The sequence below is a fragment of the Mauremys mutica genome, chromosome 9 (genome assembly GCF_020497125.1).
Source record: "Mauremys mutica isolate MM-2020 ecotype Southern chromosome 9, ASM2049712v1, whole genome shotgun sequence".
NCBI classification, from domain to species: Eukaryota; Metazoa; Chordata; order Testudines; family Geoemydidae; genus Mauremys; species Mauremys mutica.
This window is the reverse complement of record NC_059080.1, coordinates 22,053,495-22,074,190: the sequence shown is the minus strand read 5'-3', so window position 1 is coordinate 22,074,190 and position 20,696 is coordinate 22,053,495. Positions and strand designations below refer to the sequence as shown.

The 20,696-nt window shown below is 40.0% G+C and overlaps 1 protein-coding gene and 1 long non-coding RNA gene across 11 annotated transcripts in view; one reads left to right on the top strand and one right to left on the bottom strand.

Moving 5' to 3' along the window:
• The window catches only part of LOC123377330, a 34,340-nt gene extending 18,311 nt beyond the window's left edge, over positions 1-16,029 (top strand). The window contains exons 2-3 of the long non-coding RNA XR_006582182.1: positions 3,193-3,307; positions 14,264-16,029. This is a non-coding gene — a long non-coding RNA (uncharacterized LOC123377330). The remainder of the gene's footprint in view (positions 1-3,192; positions 3,308-14,263) is intronic.
• C9H8orf48 (chromosome 9 C8orf48 homolog) overlaps positions 1-20,696 on the bottom strand; it is a 235,027-nt gene that overhangs the window by 175,685 nt on the left and 38,646 nt on the right. Inside the window, exon 8 of one of the 10 annotated variants that reach the window (XM_045030091.1) lies at positions 8,917-9,084. The exons of the other annotated variants lie outside the window; for them this stretch is intronic. Coding sequence (XP_044886026.1) covers positions 9,059-9,084 — 26 coding nt within the window. The 3' untranslated portion in view covers positions 8,917-9,058. Of the gene's footprint in view, positions 1-8,916; positions 9,085-20,696 lie in introns of those variants that run through there. 10 annotated transcript variants of the gene reach the window in all.

The window sequence follows — 20,696 nt, the reverse complement described above, 5'->3', positions numbered from 1 at the left end:
GGATGCCAAAGATTTCCATGATAAAAAACAAAGAGCATTTCACTGCAGATTAGGAGAAAATCTCTCAGTCCATTTCAGTGCCTGAAGATCTTGTCCAGCTGTTCGTTTTCAAGCCTTCATCTGTGAGAATAGAATATGGTCTTTCCTTTGACTTCAATGGGCTTTGGATCAGGCTCATGGCCATTGTGTCTTGTCATGAACGCAACTATGATATAGATGATTTATTGCACCTTTGGATTTCTTAAGATCATCTTTCTGAAAGAGACAGAGTGATGCCACACAAATACATTTTCTATATCATTCTTCTAATGGGTTGATAGTCTTTTTATCCAGTGATATTCTTCTGAAAATCCGATGGACTGCAGACCATTTTAGCTTGTTAGGCAAGTTGCTAGACTAAAAACAAATGTTGTAGAAAATAAGTCTATGTAGCATAAAAATAAATGAGAATACTTTCAAACACTCCCGCAGATACAAGGATGTCTTTTTGTCCAGTAGTGTTCAGAGACAAAAAAAACCAAACAAACAAAAAAAACCCTCTTTCAAAAAAGTGCATGGGGAAGGGTGCAGTAGAGGTGGATGGAAGCCTATTAAAATGTGCCTATTAAAATGAAGAGAAAAAACCTCACTTGCATTAATCCAACCTAGTAGAAGCTTCAATTGTTAGAGCTTTGTAACTGGCCACACAGCTCTTTCAACTGAAAAAGACATTTCAGTAGAAGGTGTGTGTATAACAATAATTTGAAAGGGGGAATAGTCAATGCTTCAGTCTAACTGCCAAAGCTGGTTTATTTTCTGCTTGTAACAAGCAGAACCCACCACCGCGGCACTTCCTGCTGGCTGTCCTGGAAATTAGCTCTCGGATCCTCAGCTAGTGGTGTCACGCCTGCCATCACTGCTGTCTCCACTCTTTGGACCCATGTTGCTCTCCAGACCGCAGCATCCTCTTCTGGGCACAGTACTCCAGCTGTGCCCCCACTCCAGTATCTCCCTGCTTCCGGGGAACCAGCAGTCCTTAGTCCCACCACTTACCTCAGCGGCCAACTGCAGTTCAAGGTCCAGCCCCTCACTTCAGGGGCAAACTGCAGTCTGGATACCAGCCACTCTCCTCATTGTTAGATGGGATACAAGGGGTTGGGGGGGTCCAGGCCCACCCACTACTCTGGGTCCCGACCCAGGGACCCTGAAGCCAGCAGCCACCTACTGCCCTCATCCAACCTGCTGCCTATTGTCCCTGAGCCACTTCCCCTGTAGCCCCAGCACTCTCTCAGACTTTATAGCGAGGCCATAGTCTGGCAGTGGTCAGTCAGTCAGCAGCTCACCCTGCCCCTGCCCCTGCCCCTGCCCCTGCCCCTGCAGCACTTCTTCAGGCAGCCTCCTCCCTTGCCTTCCAGGGAGAGACTCCCTTCTGCTTTCCTGAGCAGCCCTTTATATATGGCCCTTGCGGGCCTTGATTAGCTGCTCCAGCAAGCCTTCCCCCTATTGGTGGGCTCAATAAATCCTTTCCTGATTAGTGGGTTCTGCACAGCTTCCCTGGTGCTGCTTTTAACCCCTTCTTCTTCCTGTGTGGGGCAGCCACTGCACCACACTACTAGTTCGGAAGAGAGAATGCTACTCTGTGAATAGTTGCACTCTGTTAGTTGGCTGAGTCATTTTTTGTTGTTTGGAGTGCATAGCCCTTTTCCAAATAATTTTATTTTAACAGAATATATGCTACTCATTTTGGCTTTATGGTGCATCTTTATGGTTAACTCCCTGAGTTTCACCAAAGGCTGGTTTAATATGGGGGGTGGCAGGGGGAAGGGGGTTGATCAGGGCTCAGTCCTACATATCCATTCCCTTACTGATTTCCCTTTGTCTGTATTTTTTTTTATAACCTGTTTGGGATAGGAAATTTATTTCAGCACATAAAAATGTAGCCTGATTTTCAGAGGTGCTTAGCGCTCTTCTTTCCCATTGAGTTTACAGTCTAAAATAAAATGCAGACAAAGAAAAGGTGGCATGGGGAGGGATGCAAAATAAAAGCATATTGAAAAAAGGAGCAACAGTTACTCAGCTTCTATAAATATCAGGCAACTTACAGAAAGCAGGTGCCGAAATATGTGCTTAGGTTCCCAGGTTTAGGTATCCAAGTTTGAACATTTTGGCCACTAAGTTTAATTTATCTAAATGCGATTTATCTAAGTCCATCCTAGATCGTGTGGGGTTTTGAATGTGTATTTGGTGGTGGAACAGACAAGGCAATTACATATCTGGTCATGCTGTAACAAATCTTTCAGAACTGATGGATAGCTCTTTTCCTAACTATGCTCCCACTGAAGTCAACAGGAGGAGGAGGATGGTGGCCATAGGCCATTGTTCTATACAGGAGACTGCAGAAACTTCTACCACCGCTCTTCAGCCACTGAGACACTGTGATCTTGACTATCAGGCCTCTCTCTTTTGTTTGATCAACAGATATAAATTGAGAATTGGAATCACAGACACCATTGTAAAAATGATATTATTCCCTGTGGGATTTTGATATGTTTGGGGATGTGTCTATGACTAGATCATACAGGAAACCCTCCAAATATCCAGGATATAGACAGAGGGATAGACAAGGTAAATAATTTTGAGTCCTTGCTTTAAAAAATAACCTGCCCAAAATAGAACAAAACAAACAAACCTGTACAAATCTTAAACTAACAGCCGGTAAAAAAAAAAAAAAAGAGAGAGCGAGAGAGAGCGAGAAATGCCAACAGCACTTGGAAGGTGAAAACTGTTCTTTCCCATTCTAATTTATTCTTGACTAAATGAGTAAAACTCGCCTGTTAAAAAGAGCAATAGATTAGCCTGATAAATGACATAGACAAGAGAGGAAAACAGCGATGCTTTTAATTCCTGTGAGTATCTCCTGGCTTTGTCTCAGCCTGCTTTATATGCCTGGATTATGCTAACACTATTAATCTTTGTGTCTATGACTAAGTCCTGGCTTTTTACGTTAGTGACCTGATTTTGCACTAACATGCTCCTCCCAGCTTGGTGAAGCTCCTCATGTGATCCATTCTCCCTCCTAAATAAAGTTGAACATTTTGGCTGGGATCAGTGAGTGCTGCTGAGGTGGCTGGTGTGTGCAGCTACTCCAGCCTCGCAGGGTCTGCAGCACGACCAACCCGCATACTCGGCACTATCTGCCTCTTCGTTTTACAGACCACGGCGGATGAGAATGGTTAGTTAACACCGTGGCAGATTTCATGCTTGGGGCTCTGTTTTGCCAGCCCCTGACAACCCTCCCTCTCCAAAGTAGCTCCTGTGGCCGGGCAAGGTAAGTGCTGCACGGTTCTAATGAATCCAGTTGTATCCTTTGTGCGGAGTGGCGAGGTCGGCAGGGAGTGTTTTTGTTTTAAAACAAATTCTAACCCCTTTATTTTCCTGTTGTGCACACGGGGCAGGGGGCACGCGTGGCCTTTTCCCGGGAAACCTGTCTAACGAGCTGATTTTGTGACCACCTGGGGCTTGAAGAAGGGGAAAGCGTGAGGCGATCAGAGCACTGAACAATGCATGCTCCAGACGTGCCTTTAGTCCGGAGGGGCAGGCGGCTGCATCGCAAAGAGAGCGGCTGGCAGGAAGTTGCAGCGTTGCATTTTGCTTTAGTCAGCTACCGCAAGCCGTCGCCTCTTTGCATAAAACGGGCTGGAGAGAAATTCAGCACCTGGACAGCTCCAGACCCGCACGGCACAGTGTTTGGAGAGATAAACCACTTCCGATGATGGCAAAGCTACAAGGCAACCCTGGCGGTTTGCTGCACTTTGAGCGGTTTAATGGACTCCTTTTATGTGACCCAACTCTATATAAACATACATGATGCATTCACACACATATAACATGCAGTCCCTTTCCCCACACACATACACTATGCACCCCCCCGCACACAGCCCCTTGCCCTCTCACAGATAACATGCACCCCTTCCCCCTTCCATGCCATGCACACACCCCTTCTTTACATACATATAACAGGCACCCTACCCCTCCCACACAGTTAACTGTTCCCCCATCCCTTCCACACACATGCACTCATCAGGGACCCCCTTCCACACATGGAACATGCACCCTTCTTCCACACACATAACATGTAACCCACCCTTACACACATACCATACATTCTCTTCCACACATACCTATAACATGTAACCTTCCTTTCACATGCCTACACCCATACATGTAACACACACTAATATATGTCATGCCCATTGATCTGTAATGCAGTTCATATAACTTCTCAGTTCTCTATGTTCTTTCAAGTTAAAGGCAAAGTGAGCCCCCATTAGAATATCCAGGAATGTCAAAGGAAAGTCTGTCTCCCTCTCCTTCACTGCATTGTTCTTCAGCCTCAGCTCAGACAGAGCCCAGCTCCACTGCACCTTTGTTCTTCTATCCCCAAAAGGAGATTACTTCTGTTTTAAAGTGTGGGTGGGGGAAACAGGAGGCTTGATGCTTTTCCTGCTCTATCACCCTTTATTGTTAGGGATCCAGACAACACCCAGCCCACGAATGGGAGTGGGAGGAAAGATAAATAAATGTGATCTCCTTCCAGAAATCCAGAGATACTCTCCGTGTGCATCCAAAATACCATCCGTCACTGCCCGCCCCCTCCGCTCCACTTCTTTCCTCCAACTTGTTATTTTTCCTGCACATCTTGGAAGGTGCAATTCCCACAGTGCTGAATACATTACAGTGTTATGCTGGGTCTGTTCATCCAGAACAGGCACACTGGCTGGAAGGTGAAAGAGTCTTTCTTTTTTAAATAAGTTAGATGAGCAATTGAATGTTCACAACATTATCTTCTGCTCTCTGGCAACTTCAAAAAATATTATCCCTGTATGAGTTTCAGTCTTGCCATTTTTTTTCATTTAAAATCCATGGAAACATCCCATCCATAATTATATTTATCACGAGCATGGTAAAGGAAAAAAGGGAAGGGGTGGGGGGAGAAGAGAGACTCATTCATTCATTTCCCTTTTACAACCAATCCATTAACTCTGAACCAGAACCTTCCTGCATCTGCAAAGAAAATCAGAAGTTAATGGAAAGGGAAATGAAGGTTTTGAGATTTTAATTTATTTTGTGAGGATTCTGCTTCCGGTTTAAAAAAAAAATTTCAGTTCCAAGCAGCTTTCAGGTTTTTAATCCATTCCACGATTTATGGGTTGACTAAAACAATCTACTTGGATCTGGTCTAGTAAGCATTTGCTCTGACTCTGAGAGATGTAAGATGGAGCACTGGGGACAAGCTGATCTCTAAAAAAATTACCATACATTCACTGAGAGATTTTAAGCATCAGATTTGCAGGTTCCGAGACACATTAGGGTCTGTTCGGAATTCAGAATTGTGTTTTCACAGAATAATGTATCATAAAAATCCAGCCCATTTATAGATCTCCTAGAATGCTTGATAATTCCCCCTGATTTTGAAAGGTGAGAGAGGTGGGAATCAGTGTAGAGACCAGGTATGGAAGGACAAGAATGTGGAACTAAAAGAAGAAAAAAGTTGTCCAAGAAGGAAGAAAGGATGTGCCTGGTTATGTGAGGGACATTTTGGTGTGAGGGACATTTTGGATCTGATTATATAAGACTGTTTTTCTGACATGAAAAACAAATTGTGGCTTATCTGCAAGAACCATCCTTTGAGGGGAAATATATTGTATGTACTTTTGAGACCAGAAATATCAAAACAATTTTAACAATGCACTGAAGCCTACTTCTAAGTGCATACGTTAAAGGAACAGACCTGTTCAAATGCTCAGAGAATAACATTACAATACAACATGGTTCTCCATATACTGATTTCCTACCTTGTATTTTAAATAAATTAAATGTGGACACCTGAAAGGAACAACACCCTATGAAGTGGCTAAAACTCTGCATTATAGCCCAGAAGGGCTGCTATAGGTAAGGGTTATTCAACACAACCATTATCATTACTTAATCCTACAGGTTCACAACTGCACTGTAAAATATTGGCAAACAAGTTCCTCAGAGCTTAAGACTATCAGCCACCCTTTCACCCCAACATACACACTGAAGTTAAAATAAGTGTTGCACATGTATAACTAGAAAAGCACTGATTTGGGGGGCATTAATCCATAAAAATATGCAGTGCATGAAAGACAGTAATCATGCCTAAGAAGACATTAATGTGTATTAAGTCATAGCTGCACACAATTAACATGTTAGACCACCACAGCTGAGAAGAAACCATTAAGTCAATGAGATAAATATGAATTTCAAAAATAGGTGAAACACAAAACAATAAAATAGGTCTGTTGCTTCATCTTTCCTGTACTTCGAGATTTTCTAGTTTAAAATAAAAAAAATTAAAAATCAAATATAAATCCTTAAGAGTTTTATATAAACCAGAAAAAGTGAGGAAATTTAGTAATCCTTAACATGCTATATTTTGCCTAAGTTGAGCAGCAAATATGGTGTATGAAAACACATATTAGAGACTTCTGCAATATATAGGCAAAAGAAGCCACATGCTGAATAGTGCTGCACTAAATCTAAATAATTGGGAATTGTGTGTGCTCAGCATCTCAGAATTTAGCTCACTGAGCTACCAAGAACATTAGAATTGGAATTCCAAAAGGATATTAGAATTGGAAAAGGTACAGAGAAGGGCAACAAAAATGATTACAGGTATGGAACAGCTTCAGTACTAGGAGAGATCAAAAAGAATGGGTCTGTTCAGCTTAGAAAAGAGACAAGTAAGGGGAGATAAGACAGAGGTCTATAAAATCATGAACAGTGTGGAGAAAGTGAATACAGAAGTGTTATGTACTCCATCATATAAGACAAGAACTAGGGGTCATCCAATGAAATCAATAGGTAGCAGATTTGAAACAAACAACAAGAAGTACTACTTCACACAATGCATAATCAACCTGTGGAACTTGTTGTCATGGAATGCTATGAAGGCCAAAAGTATAACTGCATTCAAAAAATAATTAGATAAGTTCATGGAAGATAGGTCCATCTATGGCCATTAGTCAGGATGGTCAGGGATGCAACCCTATGCTCCGGGTGTTCTTAAACCTCCAACTGCCAGAAGCTCAGATTGGATGACAGGGGATGCTTCAGTCTAAATACCTCTGAAACAGCTGGAATTGGCCATTGTCAAATACAGGCTACTAGGCTGGATGGACCATTGGCCATTTTTATGTTCTTAAGGACAGTGGCAGTTTCAGCTCTGAAGTGACTTGCTTTTGTCAATTTAAATCTGTACCTAAAAGCTACCTGAAAATACTATAGTGTTTTCTTGGAGAAATTAGTCTCATTAGAGTTGGTGTCTATAGGAACAGGACCGGGTCTTCTGTTGAGTTCATGAATCTCACACCAATGCTGAAAAGAGTATTATGAGTAACGCTAAAGGCTGCAGCCTTGTTTTGCAGTGGAGAAGGCACCAACACAGAAAAAGAAATAGGAAATAAACACTATCCCTCCACAAAACAGATCTATTAAAACAGCTAGAAAAGCAAAATCATATTTCAGAATACAGTTTAATGAAGCTAAACAGGAGTCACCAGACTGAAAACTGTTAAAAGCTGAGTTCTCTCTCTCATTAAGATAAAATAGAGTAAAATATGCTAAGAGATTAGGGCTGGAATTTTATAGATTTAATTAAAGAACTAATTGACTTGCTTAAATCTTCATCTAAGTGTCCTGTTATATCACAGGACATAATAGCAATGGGCTTTTTTTTTAAAATGCAAAATGTTAATTTTGGGAGGAGTGTGTGCATAAATGTAAGTCTGGTGTAGCACAGGTTGTGGCTTTACTTTGGGACACAAGATCAGGAAGGTTAAAATAAAAGTGGGTTGTATTTCTGGACTTCTCAACTAAACTGATCAGGTGCTGACTCCTACACTTAGTGACATCACAAGCATGCCTTGAGATGAGGCTTCTGCTCTGTAATATCCCCAAGTTTACTTTTAAGTCCTTATATTAAAAGGCGTCCAGCACCTTCTGTGATGTATGAACCACTGTCAGCTCCCCATGACGTTAGCAGGAGTTCAGGTTCCTCAGCTCTTCACAGGTTCAGGAACGGAGGGCCAGTTTTACAAAGGTATTTAAGTGCCTAAAGATGCAGGCAGACACCTAGTGGGATTTGCAGAAGTGCCTAGGCTCTAAGTGCTTTTGAAAATACCATTGAAGTGCCTATCTGCAACGTAGGATGCCTAAACACCTTAAAAAATATGTCCATTGGTCCTATGCCGGAGACTATGAAAAATCCCTTGCACAACCAAAATTCATTTGCCAGCCAGAAACCTCATACTATTTGCTTCTTGAAGTCTTTCCCTGCCCCTTATTTGTTCCCACTCTGGTTTTCATCTGCTGGTTTGCATAGGAGTGTATTACTCATTGTCTTGCCACACAGGCTCTGAAGAAAGAGAGGCAACATTTACATATCTGGTTTACACTATGATGGATATATTTACTACAAATATCCCTACATCAAACAGATGTAAATACAGAAAAACCAGGAACACTATTCCGTAATACAATAAAACACAATATACCATTCAAAAGGCAGCAGGAAAATCTACAAGATATCTGAAGGAAGAATGACACCCTATAACTAGATATACAAAAATCCCCAAATATATATTTAAGATGCTACAACTGCTAAAGATAATACTATTTTATTTAAAAATGGAGGATGTGTATGTTACAACTCAGGGGCCAGACATCTTGCTTGTACTGAAACCAAAGTGAATTTTGCCTTTGATTTCAGAATTATAGCCTACACCAATAGCCGTAGAGAAGATCTTTTGGCCACTAGTGGATGACACCACATCTCACATTTGTTGGTGATTTATAAGACCCTCTAATCCATTCCTATTCAGCTGATACAATCTGAAATTCAGACAAGCAAGATCTGGATCAATTACAAAAATGCACAGTATATATTAATAGACTCTCATTAACATTTCTCATACCTAACCTGAAAATTCTGGGCCCAGTCTTTCCAGTGGAGGTAAAGGTCAACAGCACCTCACAATATTCAGCCCTTCCTAATTTAACTGCAATGAAGATTGGCAAAACCTAGTTATACAAAAAGGAAATAGGAAAAAAAACATGAGGAAAGCTCTGTCTCCCACCCAGTGTTTAGTTTTAAAGGATTCTGCAAATGAGTCAAATGCAAATTGTTAGTTTATTATTAAAAAGCGCAGTGATAAATAGAATAGGCCATATTCTGCTCTCACATACAGGGCGGGCAACTTCCTATATGAAGTCACAAAGCTGTTGATTAACATTTGTCTGAGGCACTCTTTCATTTGGGGGGAGGGCAAAGAAGGGGAGGACCAAGAATGCTTTTCATGCAAATGATAATCAAACATTCCATTTTTCCTCTCTCCCCCAAAACTGGAAGAAAATTCAAAATCCACCTGCTGACTCCCTATTGGAGAATTCCATTTAGACGTATAGAGAACACACTTCAGGAATGTATATTTGTTCAATCAAATAAAATTATTAGAGGCCAACACACAAGAAAAGACAATCCCTGCATTAAGGATCTTACAATCCAATTCTGCTTCCCTAACTCAAATTGAGTAGTACTGTCGCTCAGAATAAGAAGATGCTACTCAACATGAGCAAGGGTGGCAGAACCTGACTCTAAACTGTGATACCTATTGTACCAAGAGCATACTCTTTTGTTTCTGATCAACAATCTGAGCCACCTTATACATCCTTAGTGTGAGACATTTTGTCACCTTAAAATTAACAGGTTTTATTCACTCCATTGTAATGTGCTCAATATACTTGTAAAAGTTAATGGAATTTAGGTGTATACATTATTGCGGTATTAGATCTCTAAGAAAGTGAACTCCAGCAATGCTTAAGCAAGAGATACCAAAGACATTTCACTGATACATGAAAACAACCAAACAACATAAGAAATAACGTGTTGCCCAATGTTCAGAATGAACCAATACATTTGCATTTTTATTGCTGAGGGTCAGCTTCAAGGAGGGACATTCTTGTTTTGTGTGAGCTTTTACTATGAAATACTTTTAGCTTTTAATATATGTTCCACATTAAAGATTCTTTTGTCATTCAAAAGATGCATTGATAACTAGTAAAAAAAAACCTCTGAAAACCATTTAATTTAGAAACAAATCTGCCTTTGTTTTTTTTTCCCATTTACACTGTAATTAACTACTGGTCCTTGCTTGAAAACTCTCACTGATTTCAATGGAGCGAGAATTTCACCCTGAGTCTTTAAATTCTAAAAAGTTCAGGTAGTGAAAAACCAGCAGAGGCAGGCAAACTCTCCACTTGGAAGTGTTTTTTCCCTCTCCTCTGGCACAAGTTTAGCAGTGTATATGATAAATACAGCAGAACTCTCCTACATATTAAGGGCCCATGGCTGTTTCTGGTCCTAAATGGCTGTGCGAAAGAAATTAGGTATTAAAAAAGGGCCTAGATCCTATTGAATAGTTTTTAAATGAGAAGTTTCCCCATGAGAGGCTGTTGACTTTTACATTTCAGTGGGAGGAGCAGTTGACCTTACATTCACAGTTTGATATGTAAAAAGAAAGAGGAGTACTTGTGGCCCTTTAGAGACTCACAAATTTATTTGGGCAAAAGCTTATGCCCAAATACATTTGTTAGTCTCTAAGGTTATGTCTTCACTACCAGCCAGATCGGCAGGCAGCGATCAATCCAGCGGGGATCGACGCGATAAATCGATCCCCGAGCGCTCTCCTGTCGACTTCTGTGCTCCAGCTCAGCAAGAGGCGCAGGCAGAGTCGACAGGGGAGTGGCAGCAGTTGACTCACCGTAGTGAAGACACCGTGGTAAGTAGATCTAAGTACGTCGACTTCAGCTATGTTATTCCCATAGCTGAAGTTGCGTAACTTAGGTCGATCCCCCTCCCCCCTCCAGTGTAGACCAGGGCTAAGGTGCCACAAGTACTCCTCGTTCTTTTTGCTGATACAGACTAACACGGCTACCACTCTGAAATTTGATATGTGTACTTTTTTGTGTGTGGCTAATATGATGATTTAAAGGCAACCCTAAAGGCCCTGGGCCAAATTTAAATGTAGCACTAAGGGCCCCATCCTGTCAGCAGAGGTTTCAGGAGCAAAAATATAAGTTACTTCAATAGAAGCAGATGCTAGGATTTCTTTCTTCTCTTATACATTCACTATGCAGGAAATGTATTCATCTTCCAAGGTTCTGCAACAGTTTTTGCAAAATACTGCAGGTGGTTGGAAATTTTAACTGCTACCCTTCTGCTCAAAAGAACAGATCATATGAACACAAATTAATTGCTAAGTGGAGATTGGGCTCTTTGAAGGTCATTACTTTTAAAGTACTCTGTTTTACTTAAAAGACTGATGAGAATTACAGATAACAACATAGTATAGTTTGCACTTTTAAAATGCAGGCTGAATAAGAAAAAGGATGAAATCGCCTCAGTTGGAGGATGTTTTATTTAAAAAAGGATTAAACACTTTTATGAAAAATAATAATATGTGCCGTACCATGGGCTAAAATAAAAGCCCAGAGCTACTAATACTCATGTTTTGAGCATAAACTGATTGTAAAATACATCCTGGGACAATTCTGATTTTTCACATGTTGTTCAGGGATCCCTGAAATACCTTGTGCTTTAATTTCATCAGTCAAAAGATTCATAGGGACATAGGAATTACCAGACCGGATCAGACCTATGGTCCATCTAGTCCAGACTCTGACCATGTCCAGCACCACGTTTCAGAAGAAGGTACAAAAAACTTTGCAGTAGGCAGTGGGATAATCAGTTATTTTATGAAAGTCTCATCCTGCTCTCTTACAGTTTGAGATTGGCTTAAACCTTGAAACATAACATTTTATGTCCATTCCAACATTCTTTTTTAGCATTAACTTTTTATAACTCTGGATATTCTTGTTATCCATAAAAGTGTCCAATCCTTTTTTGAATCTTGCTACATTCTTGGTCTTGCTGTGGCTATGAGTTCCGCAGTCTAATTAAACATTGTGTGAAAAGGTATTTCCCGCAGGTTTTTATATTTACTAGGTGTTTGTTCCAGAGGTAGCTGTACTGCTATACATTTTTTTAACATGTCTAACTCTTCATATAAGGAGTATTGGTTTTGCTTCAACCAGTGTACAGGGTCAATTCTTGTGATAACATGTCAGATGACAACACTGCAGTGTGTTTCTGATGCGTAGAAGTTTCAGTCTAGGCAGTACAAAAGCTCTGCTCCGGCTGGGAAAGAGGGGGTACCCTGTGGTTCCTTTGTCTCTCACTTCCCTCCTCTCTATGGTTGCCAGAAGCATGAACGGGAGGGCAGCAATGGATAGACATGCAGGAGGAAGAGGCAAAGAAAAGCTTTTCTTTGAGCTACTCCACTGCTGCAGGCAGAGCAGATTATTATTTATCACTGTAGTGCCTAGATGCCTTGACTGATATTGGGGACCCACTCTCCAAAGCATGCATAAACATATAGTAAAATATATTCCCTGCCCCAACAAGCTTACAAATTGAATAGACAAGACAGACAAAAGAAACATTAACATCCCCATTCTACAGATGGGGAATTAAGGCACCTGTTGTTTTCTTATACGTGATTTGCCCAAAATCACAGAGGGAAACTGTGTCAGAGCTAGGAACTGAATGCTGAGACCTCCTGATTCCGATTGTCAATCCAGTTGCCTTACAGATAAACAGATTCTAAGTTCAGAAGGGACCATTGTCATCATCTAGTCTGATCTCATCTATAACATAGGCCGTAGAACTTCCCCTTACCCAGAAGACCATTGTTGCTTTTCAACCAAAGAAAGGAGCAAGAATTCAGAGCTCTAGTTTACAGTCCTAAAATATCTTGACATAAAAGCACCCCAATTTTGATTTTGAAAACATGGCCACCTTCACTGATTGTCAAATGGAGCCGGGAAGAATCCCCACTCATCTTCACATTATAGTATTGTATACCTGTCCGGGTGTCTTATGAAGATTTTACATCTTTTTCTGATGTATCTGGTAAAAGCCAGTTAGAGAAGGAATACTACGTTAGATGGATGATTGGTTGGGTAAGATATGACAAGACCTAATTTTTCAGAGGCACTGAGCATACTCCATGCCCATAGACTTCAGAGTGAGTGGTGGGCTTTCAGCAACACTGAAAATCAGACAGGCAGTTCCTAATGGTCTTAAATCCCTTCATTCCAGTTTCCTGCCTTAGGCTGCTTGACAACGGTGCTGTTTGTGAGTTGGATAGCATTATAATAACCGTGTTGCTCAAAACCTCCTGAGATATCCTTTTTGAACAGTGCAACCAGTAGACTTACTCATTAAAGAAGCTGGGTGTTCTCCACCTATAGTTTTCTTATATGCAATAAACTTGCAATCAGCTTTATCAACAAGTTTTTTGTTGTCCTAAGCTAAACTAAATGCTGGCTTTTAAACTTTCTTTAAAATAGACATTTATTTTTCACTTAGTGAACATATTGTTTCTAACTGGCAAGAACTGCTCATTTACATCTTCTAACATCAACAGAATGCTAATCATTAGTAAACAGTCTTTATTACAGTCAAGAATGGCTTAGAAGTGCTGTTAATTAGTAAAACAGACCCTCAGTTCTCTGCTAGCCTGAGTGGGATGAGCCACAGATTTTCATAAGTAGGATCAGTTACAACTGCATCCTGTTATATGGAGAATCTTAGAACAAATGCTTGTGATGCAACATCTCCAAGACCGAATTTTGGCCTTGAAGCATTTGGAAGTCGGGTGGAGGGGGTTTGGAGCAATCTGTTATTTCAAATAAATAGCTCTACAGATGTTCATCACTCTCCTTCCCAAAAGAAAATGTTGGTGCCAAATCCTGCTATCCTGGAGGGAGAAATAAATGACTTCAATGGCAGTTCTGCCAGAGCCAGGACAGCAGAGTATGGTCCCTCCTAACTTTAAACTGAACTTCAAAATGACATCTGAAGCGCAATGAGGTTCTGATCCTGCAAACCCTTCCTCACACCAGTTGTCCTTCACTAGACTAGCCCCTTTTGACTTCAGTGGAACTGCTCGCATTATTACATTTTTGCAAGATTGGGTTCTATGTCAATATTCACGGCAAACAGTAATAAAACAATTCTTGTGGTTTTAAGCTATATCACAAGTATACAAAATCAAGTCTTTAAGATTCTAGCTTTTAGCTCATGTAACAGTTGATGAAAGCAAAACTCTTACCTAACCCTATGTTATTCTTAACCTAGGTAATTTTTCCAGACCCCAGCTTTGCAATCAGTGATGACATCTCTGAATTTCCAGCTTAGAAAGGACAAAAAATAAAATCTCTTCCAGACAAGGTGAATGTGAGAACAAATATTAAAGAAGAGGAAACAAAAGCCCTTCATTAGAATGAAAGATTTTTTCCTGTAACTGATTTTGTTAGAAACTATGATGTTAGAAAAACCAAGTCTGTCTCTCAGCAAAAAATCTGCCTTTGATTTTATTCTCTTTGGGGAATACTTCAGGGGAAAGAAAACACTCACGGTGAAGCAAATTCATAAGATGTAAACTATGCTCATTGTAGCACTTATTTTTCCTTTAAGCCTGAGGAGGAGCCCTGCCACCAGAATGTTACAGGAAAATTGATTTGATTTTCTCTGATTATCCATTCAAGAAAACAAAGATTCAAAAACTGGCAGTGAGATCAGCAGCTTTTTCTTCTGACAGAGAAGGTGACAGTGAGCACCAGTTTCTGACTTATACACCGTTTGGATATAGATGACGTGCATTGTTAACTTTCTGACACATCCTCTTCCTTATAACCTGCATGGCTTCATAAACAAACAATACTTCTGAGCCCCATCTATGCCTTGAGAAGCTGAGAAAAAAAATTCTTATGGACAACGTCGGCTACGTGGGAATCCTAGTTCATGTTTGTTCAGAAATTTTGAGTGAGTGAGAGCAACTACTGAATCCCAATGAGGCCCAAGTTCAATGAAACTCCTGTACCTGCACTTTTGGCTTTGACGGAATATGAAAACTTTGCTAAGCTGAATGCAACAGGAGACACTGAAACTAAACAGCTAGAAGGGTCCCTCTCGTCCACAGTTGCACTAATAATAGTGCTGATCATTATTTTCTCTTTGATAATGACATCCTTAGTGACCTACTGTTTCCACAAGTGGCAACTGAGGGGTAAAAAACTGCAGAAAGCGCAAGAGGAATATCAGCGAGACCATGAAAAGAGCATGTTCCAAAGCATGTCAGGACTTGTTTCATAAAAGAAATCAATCCAACATGAAATATTCCTGCATTACCTGAAAGTGAAAAATAACTAACTACTGGAAGCTACATATTGAAACAGCCACCTAAATATATCCTGGTTTTACCTAATTTGTAAGAATTTTTAATGGTTTGGAAATTTCCAACAGCTTCCTTATAAATCAAAAATATTCAGTTGTCTCATCTGTGCAAAGTAAAATAAATGCAACCATGTATTTTAATCTGCATTTTATTTACTAAAAAACAGTAGGTCAAACCCTGCTGTCCTTATTCTATCAAAACTCCCATGGAAGTCAAGGGGCCAGAGTCTCAGCTCGTTCCAATCAGCATAGCTGATGGGAGTTGATAGAACTATGATGATTTGCTTTAGCAGATGATCTGGCTCAAATGAGAGCTTTATCTGAGTAAGGGCCACAGGATTTTACCCAATTACCACCTAATCCTGAAAGCCTTCTGGGGCAGAACTCCCAAAGACTTCAAGAAGAGTTCCATGCACAGAGGGCTTGCAGGATTGAGCCCTATGTTTGCTAGCAGACTGTATGTTGATAATAATTCCATTTATTTTGTTTAGGGTCCATGGGAATTGAGGGCACTCAGCACCTCACATGATGGTCCCAGATTTATTAAGGAGCATGCAAGCTGAACACACTTTTTTAAAGCTTGCAATTATTTTTAACCAGGCTTACAATGGCGTGTTTCTATTTTTGTAGCCTGTAATGTTATGTCATGCAAAAGATGCCGACTCTATTGTGGGTAACATATGTAAGTAATATTTTCTAACAAAGTGTTGGATGTAACATCAGTATAAGAAGCTGTTTTAAAATGTAGAAAATATGTAAAAAATGCAAACAAAAACCCTGCTCAAGTATATAGCTTGCTTGCAATTACCATTAGCCGGTGCTGTATGTATTTTTAAACAAGCTATAATACTGTGATATTGCTGTACACTTGCTTCTGTAGGCAAAAAAGTTCAGTTTAAAAACTGGCAAGAAGATTAAAGATGTAAATGTTCTTAACAGTGCTAACAACAAAAATACGGATTTTCATAGGATATTCTAAAGGCAGACTCTGTTACATGCTATGGATCTATTTTACAATGTATTTATGGATCATACACTATTCATTGTGAGAACAAACAGTACTATTTTATTAATAAATAAATAAAAAATAAATAAGCAAGCAAGCAAGCAGTGACTGCCCATGTCCAGAAGGTGGATAATGCTTTCATACGGCCCCCTGGTCTATTTTATTAGTAACTTGAAAGGCATATTCTGAAAAGAACAAGGTACCCACTACCTTATTTGGGGAAAGGGCAAAGTGGCATCCCCGCCACCACCCTTCACAACTCATCAATCCCATTTTCATGTCTGTGTAGGTAAAGACCTATAGTATATCAACTACGTGAGAGAAAGGGACAGTAGACTGGGGAGGACAAAAATGCAAACCTAATCCATACATTATTGACATATACATTTGTCAAAATAAAAAACTCTGAAACATTTTAAATTTTTAACAAAGTGCCACTTACTATAAGATCTATACTGTATGCAGCAGCAATTTCCGCATGTTTGTGTGTCCAGCTACATTTTTATTCAGTGGAGACAATAAAAGGTAATTTCTTTGTTATACCAGATAATATTTAAGTTGTAACTTGAAGACACGGGGCACATTATTATTTTTAAATATATACATATTAGAACAACTTTCAAACTCGATACCAGGGTATATATTCTGGGTTAACTGCACTGAAATCAGTAGAGTTAGTCCAGATTTGCAGTGGCGTAGAAGCTGGGCACTGTGACAATACGATGATTCATCCCCACAGGAGGGCACTATTCTTTAAAGCAGTAAACCTTTCACTTCATTGCCACCAGTTCAACGCTCCTGACAAACTTTCTATTTGAATTAATGGGATTGGACGGGCTTCATTGGCTCTGATGACATTGGCTACAGTGAAAGGTGTCTCAAGGAAGGAAAGGTGAATTTGTATAATCTTGGCACCAATGAAGCTATGTAGGTTGTTGATCAGGGATGAGTTTCTGACCAGGCAGGGGGCACTAGAGTGTTTCTGGCACTTCTAAACTTCTCTCACAGTGAGTGTGGCCTGCACACAATGAAGAAATTTAAAACTGCTATAAGGCTTACTGGTAAAGAAACTAGCCAAGCAGCAGGTAGCACAAGGGATTGGAAATGAGAGATACAGTTTTTCACCTCTGCCCTTGTTTAAATCCAGTTCAAGTCAGTCGCAATCGAACATCATTACCATCTTAAGGCATTGCAGTGGCCTATGGGGAATGAAATGGACATTTTGGCCTATTTTCTAGTGGCAAGCATCCATATCATAGAGTCCACTTCTGTAACTGGTGCTCAGAAAAGAGGCTAAGGAATGAATGGGCTTGGAGTTGACCTCTTCAGAGAGAGGTGGGACAGTTCAGGGGAAGAATGCACTGCCATAGCAGCCAATGCTGTATCAGTCTGGTGCTAGTTTCAAGATAATAATCTTTCAGGTTGTCAATTCAGCAACATTCATGGTCACGTTAGCAACAAAGTGCAGCCTAACAAAAACCATTACTAATGAATATGTAAAATAAATCAGTGTATGTAACAAAACAAATCACTTCTGCATTTGCAAGATGTTCATAGCAATAAACTCTAGTGCTTCACAAATCATTCAGAGGATTAAAAAAGGGTAAGAGTGTGCAGTATGAAAACCAAAAAAGAAAAACTCTAAATGACACTTAACAATGGATGGACTAATTTGTTTCAGTGCCACATCTGCTTATTGTATGACTCACCCCTCATCAGTCTCGCTCCTTTTATACCCCAATGAGCACAGACAAGGAAACCAGATGAATAAATTTTTCTTGATCACAGTTTTAAAGATGTTTCTCCAGATCAAAACAAAAATCTCTCTCAAAAAAATAAATGGCTCCTGGGGAGTGTAAAAGGAAGAGCACTGATCTAGGCGCCTTTCTGTGGTCTCCATGTCAAAATTCTTTGGTTACTAGTCTCAGTCTCTGCAGGAGTATGAAATAAGTAATTTACAGGGCAACCGCTCTCATTTGCTTCATACTGTACATCAGCAATAGCTGCAACCAGGTAACAGAAAATAAGTGTTCAGATCTCAGAGTTACTGTTGATAAAATATGGAAGAGAAGAACTCCAAAACTGTTCTGAGCTTGCAGTACTGAGCAGCAGAAAAAGATACACACCACAGATCATACGGGTGCTGAATTTTTAAATGAATTTTCTGAACTGCCTCTCTAAATTGGGTGTGAATGGTGCACTGCGGGAAAATAAAATCGTTAAGTGCTTGATCCAAAGAACTTATAATTCAGTGTATTTAAACAAACAGTTGAGAACTAAGAGTTAAAAAGAAATACTTCAAGATTTCCAATGACAATCTGGACACCAAAAGCAGAGTTCAAATGCACTGTTGTGTCCTATCAATATGTATTTAGAACCCTGTATCTAATATTGCCTGTTTTTAGTAATGAAACAAAGCTACACTGGTGTATTATCTTGCACTGTGTTATGCAAGGGTAAATTTTCAAAGGGTCTTAGGCATGGCCTCCCTTTCTGTGTGTGCACTTTGCTACCATTGCTCCATAACAGAGCCCTTATGAGACCTTATGTTGAGTAACGGGGGAACTTTAGCTAATGGAGTTCAAAAAAGGTCAACAAAGAATTAGCCAGAGTTTGGGAAGGGAGGGGGAGTGGAATCACAAGACAAATATGGGGCAGAGATGGAATGTCTAATGTGAACAGGGTTATAAAAGTGGAAGACAGAAGACTTATGGGGGATTTTAAGATACCTAAGGCTCGTGCATTAACAAAAAAATCCAGTGGCATCTTGCTCACCATATAAGATAGCTATATAAGTTGCAGTCGTGATCTAAAACTGAAAGTGATGCTAATGGGAGTTCTTAGGATGGGCTACTATGCCCAGAGGATTGTTAAAAGGTGGAATAAGCTGCCAGTGAAAGAATGAGAACAGCTAGTATTAAAGAATTTAAGACTGCTCTAGAGATTCACTGAAGGCCTAACCTACTCAGGCAAAACTAATGAAATCGTTCATGGAGGTTATTTATACCACAAGATCAAGGATAATCTAAGTGAACCTCTAATTCCCGCCATCCTAATTTATTTTCATGCTTTATATTGATTTGTGCATCATGAAACCATGTGGCCAAACACACAACCCTGGGTACACTGATCTGATAGCTACAGTACATAGTATATGTAACAACTACATACCTGTAGTTGGTTTAAACAGAACATCAAATCAACCCCATCAATAGATTTTCTTTTACCAAAAGGGAAAAAAACGCAACACCAAAGTACCATTCTAATGTCTCAACATGCCACTGAACTATTAGGCAGTGATCTCCTTCATATACACATTTGATAGACAAATGTCTTCCCCGATCCTCAATTGCTGTGGAAGGCCCAAACGTGCTGAAAATATGGAGGTTGAGGAGGCCAGTGGGTCTGCAACTCATGTGGATCCATTGGCTACATATCCCCAGTGAGGGATGATGGAATACGCTACGGCTGTCAGTAGAAGCCATGATGTTGACCATAGTAGTGGTCATAGTTCTGCTGCCCACATGCCTTGCTTGGAGTGAGCAGAAGGATTTCATTGCTTCCAGCCCCCAGAGTTCTCCTGTGCAAAGCCCCTTTACTTGGACTTCCTATTAGTACCAGACTTTCACCCAGAGATAATCTCAATGAGATAGTGACATTCCTTTTCAGGAATCGATAGAAAGTGACAGCAAATGCATCAGCAAGTTCAGAAAACAGTCAAAATATTATCTTAATTGACATTTTATTCCACTTTTATTCTGTATTTTGTTTTCTTTCTCTTTCTAAACATCCACCCCAGACAGGTTCTATGATTAATTTAATTCCATTTCTTGTCCTATTGGCATTCTCAGGGTTACTGATTTATTTCAGTTCATATTCTCATTATTTCAGTTCTATAAATGCCTAGTTTCATTTTATTCCTTTTACAGTTACTCTGCAACCTTCTCTTTCTCTCCTCCACCTGGGGCTCTAGCTTTCAATTTATCAGGAGGCAGAAGGTAAAGATTGAGCTGAAGCCCAATAATTACACCTCCCCACCCAGAAAAACAGAACCATCTATTTTTTGTACAGATGGAAGAAGCAGTGAGCTGCTCTGAAATCCCATAAGCAAACCCACAAAAACAATAGTTATTGCTTGTCAGAATAATAATAACAAAAATGTCAGCTTCCATAATTTGAAAAATGTATTTGGTTGGATTACACTGTACCGCAACTTTTGCATTCGGGAAGGACACAAAGCAGGACTGTCATCTGGAATCCTGTGCTCTGGGAATATCTGGTTCTACCTGCAGGAATATTTGCCCACTGATCAGTTTGTCACTAACAAAA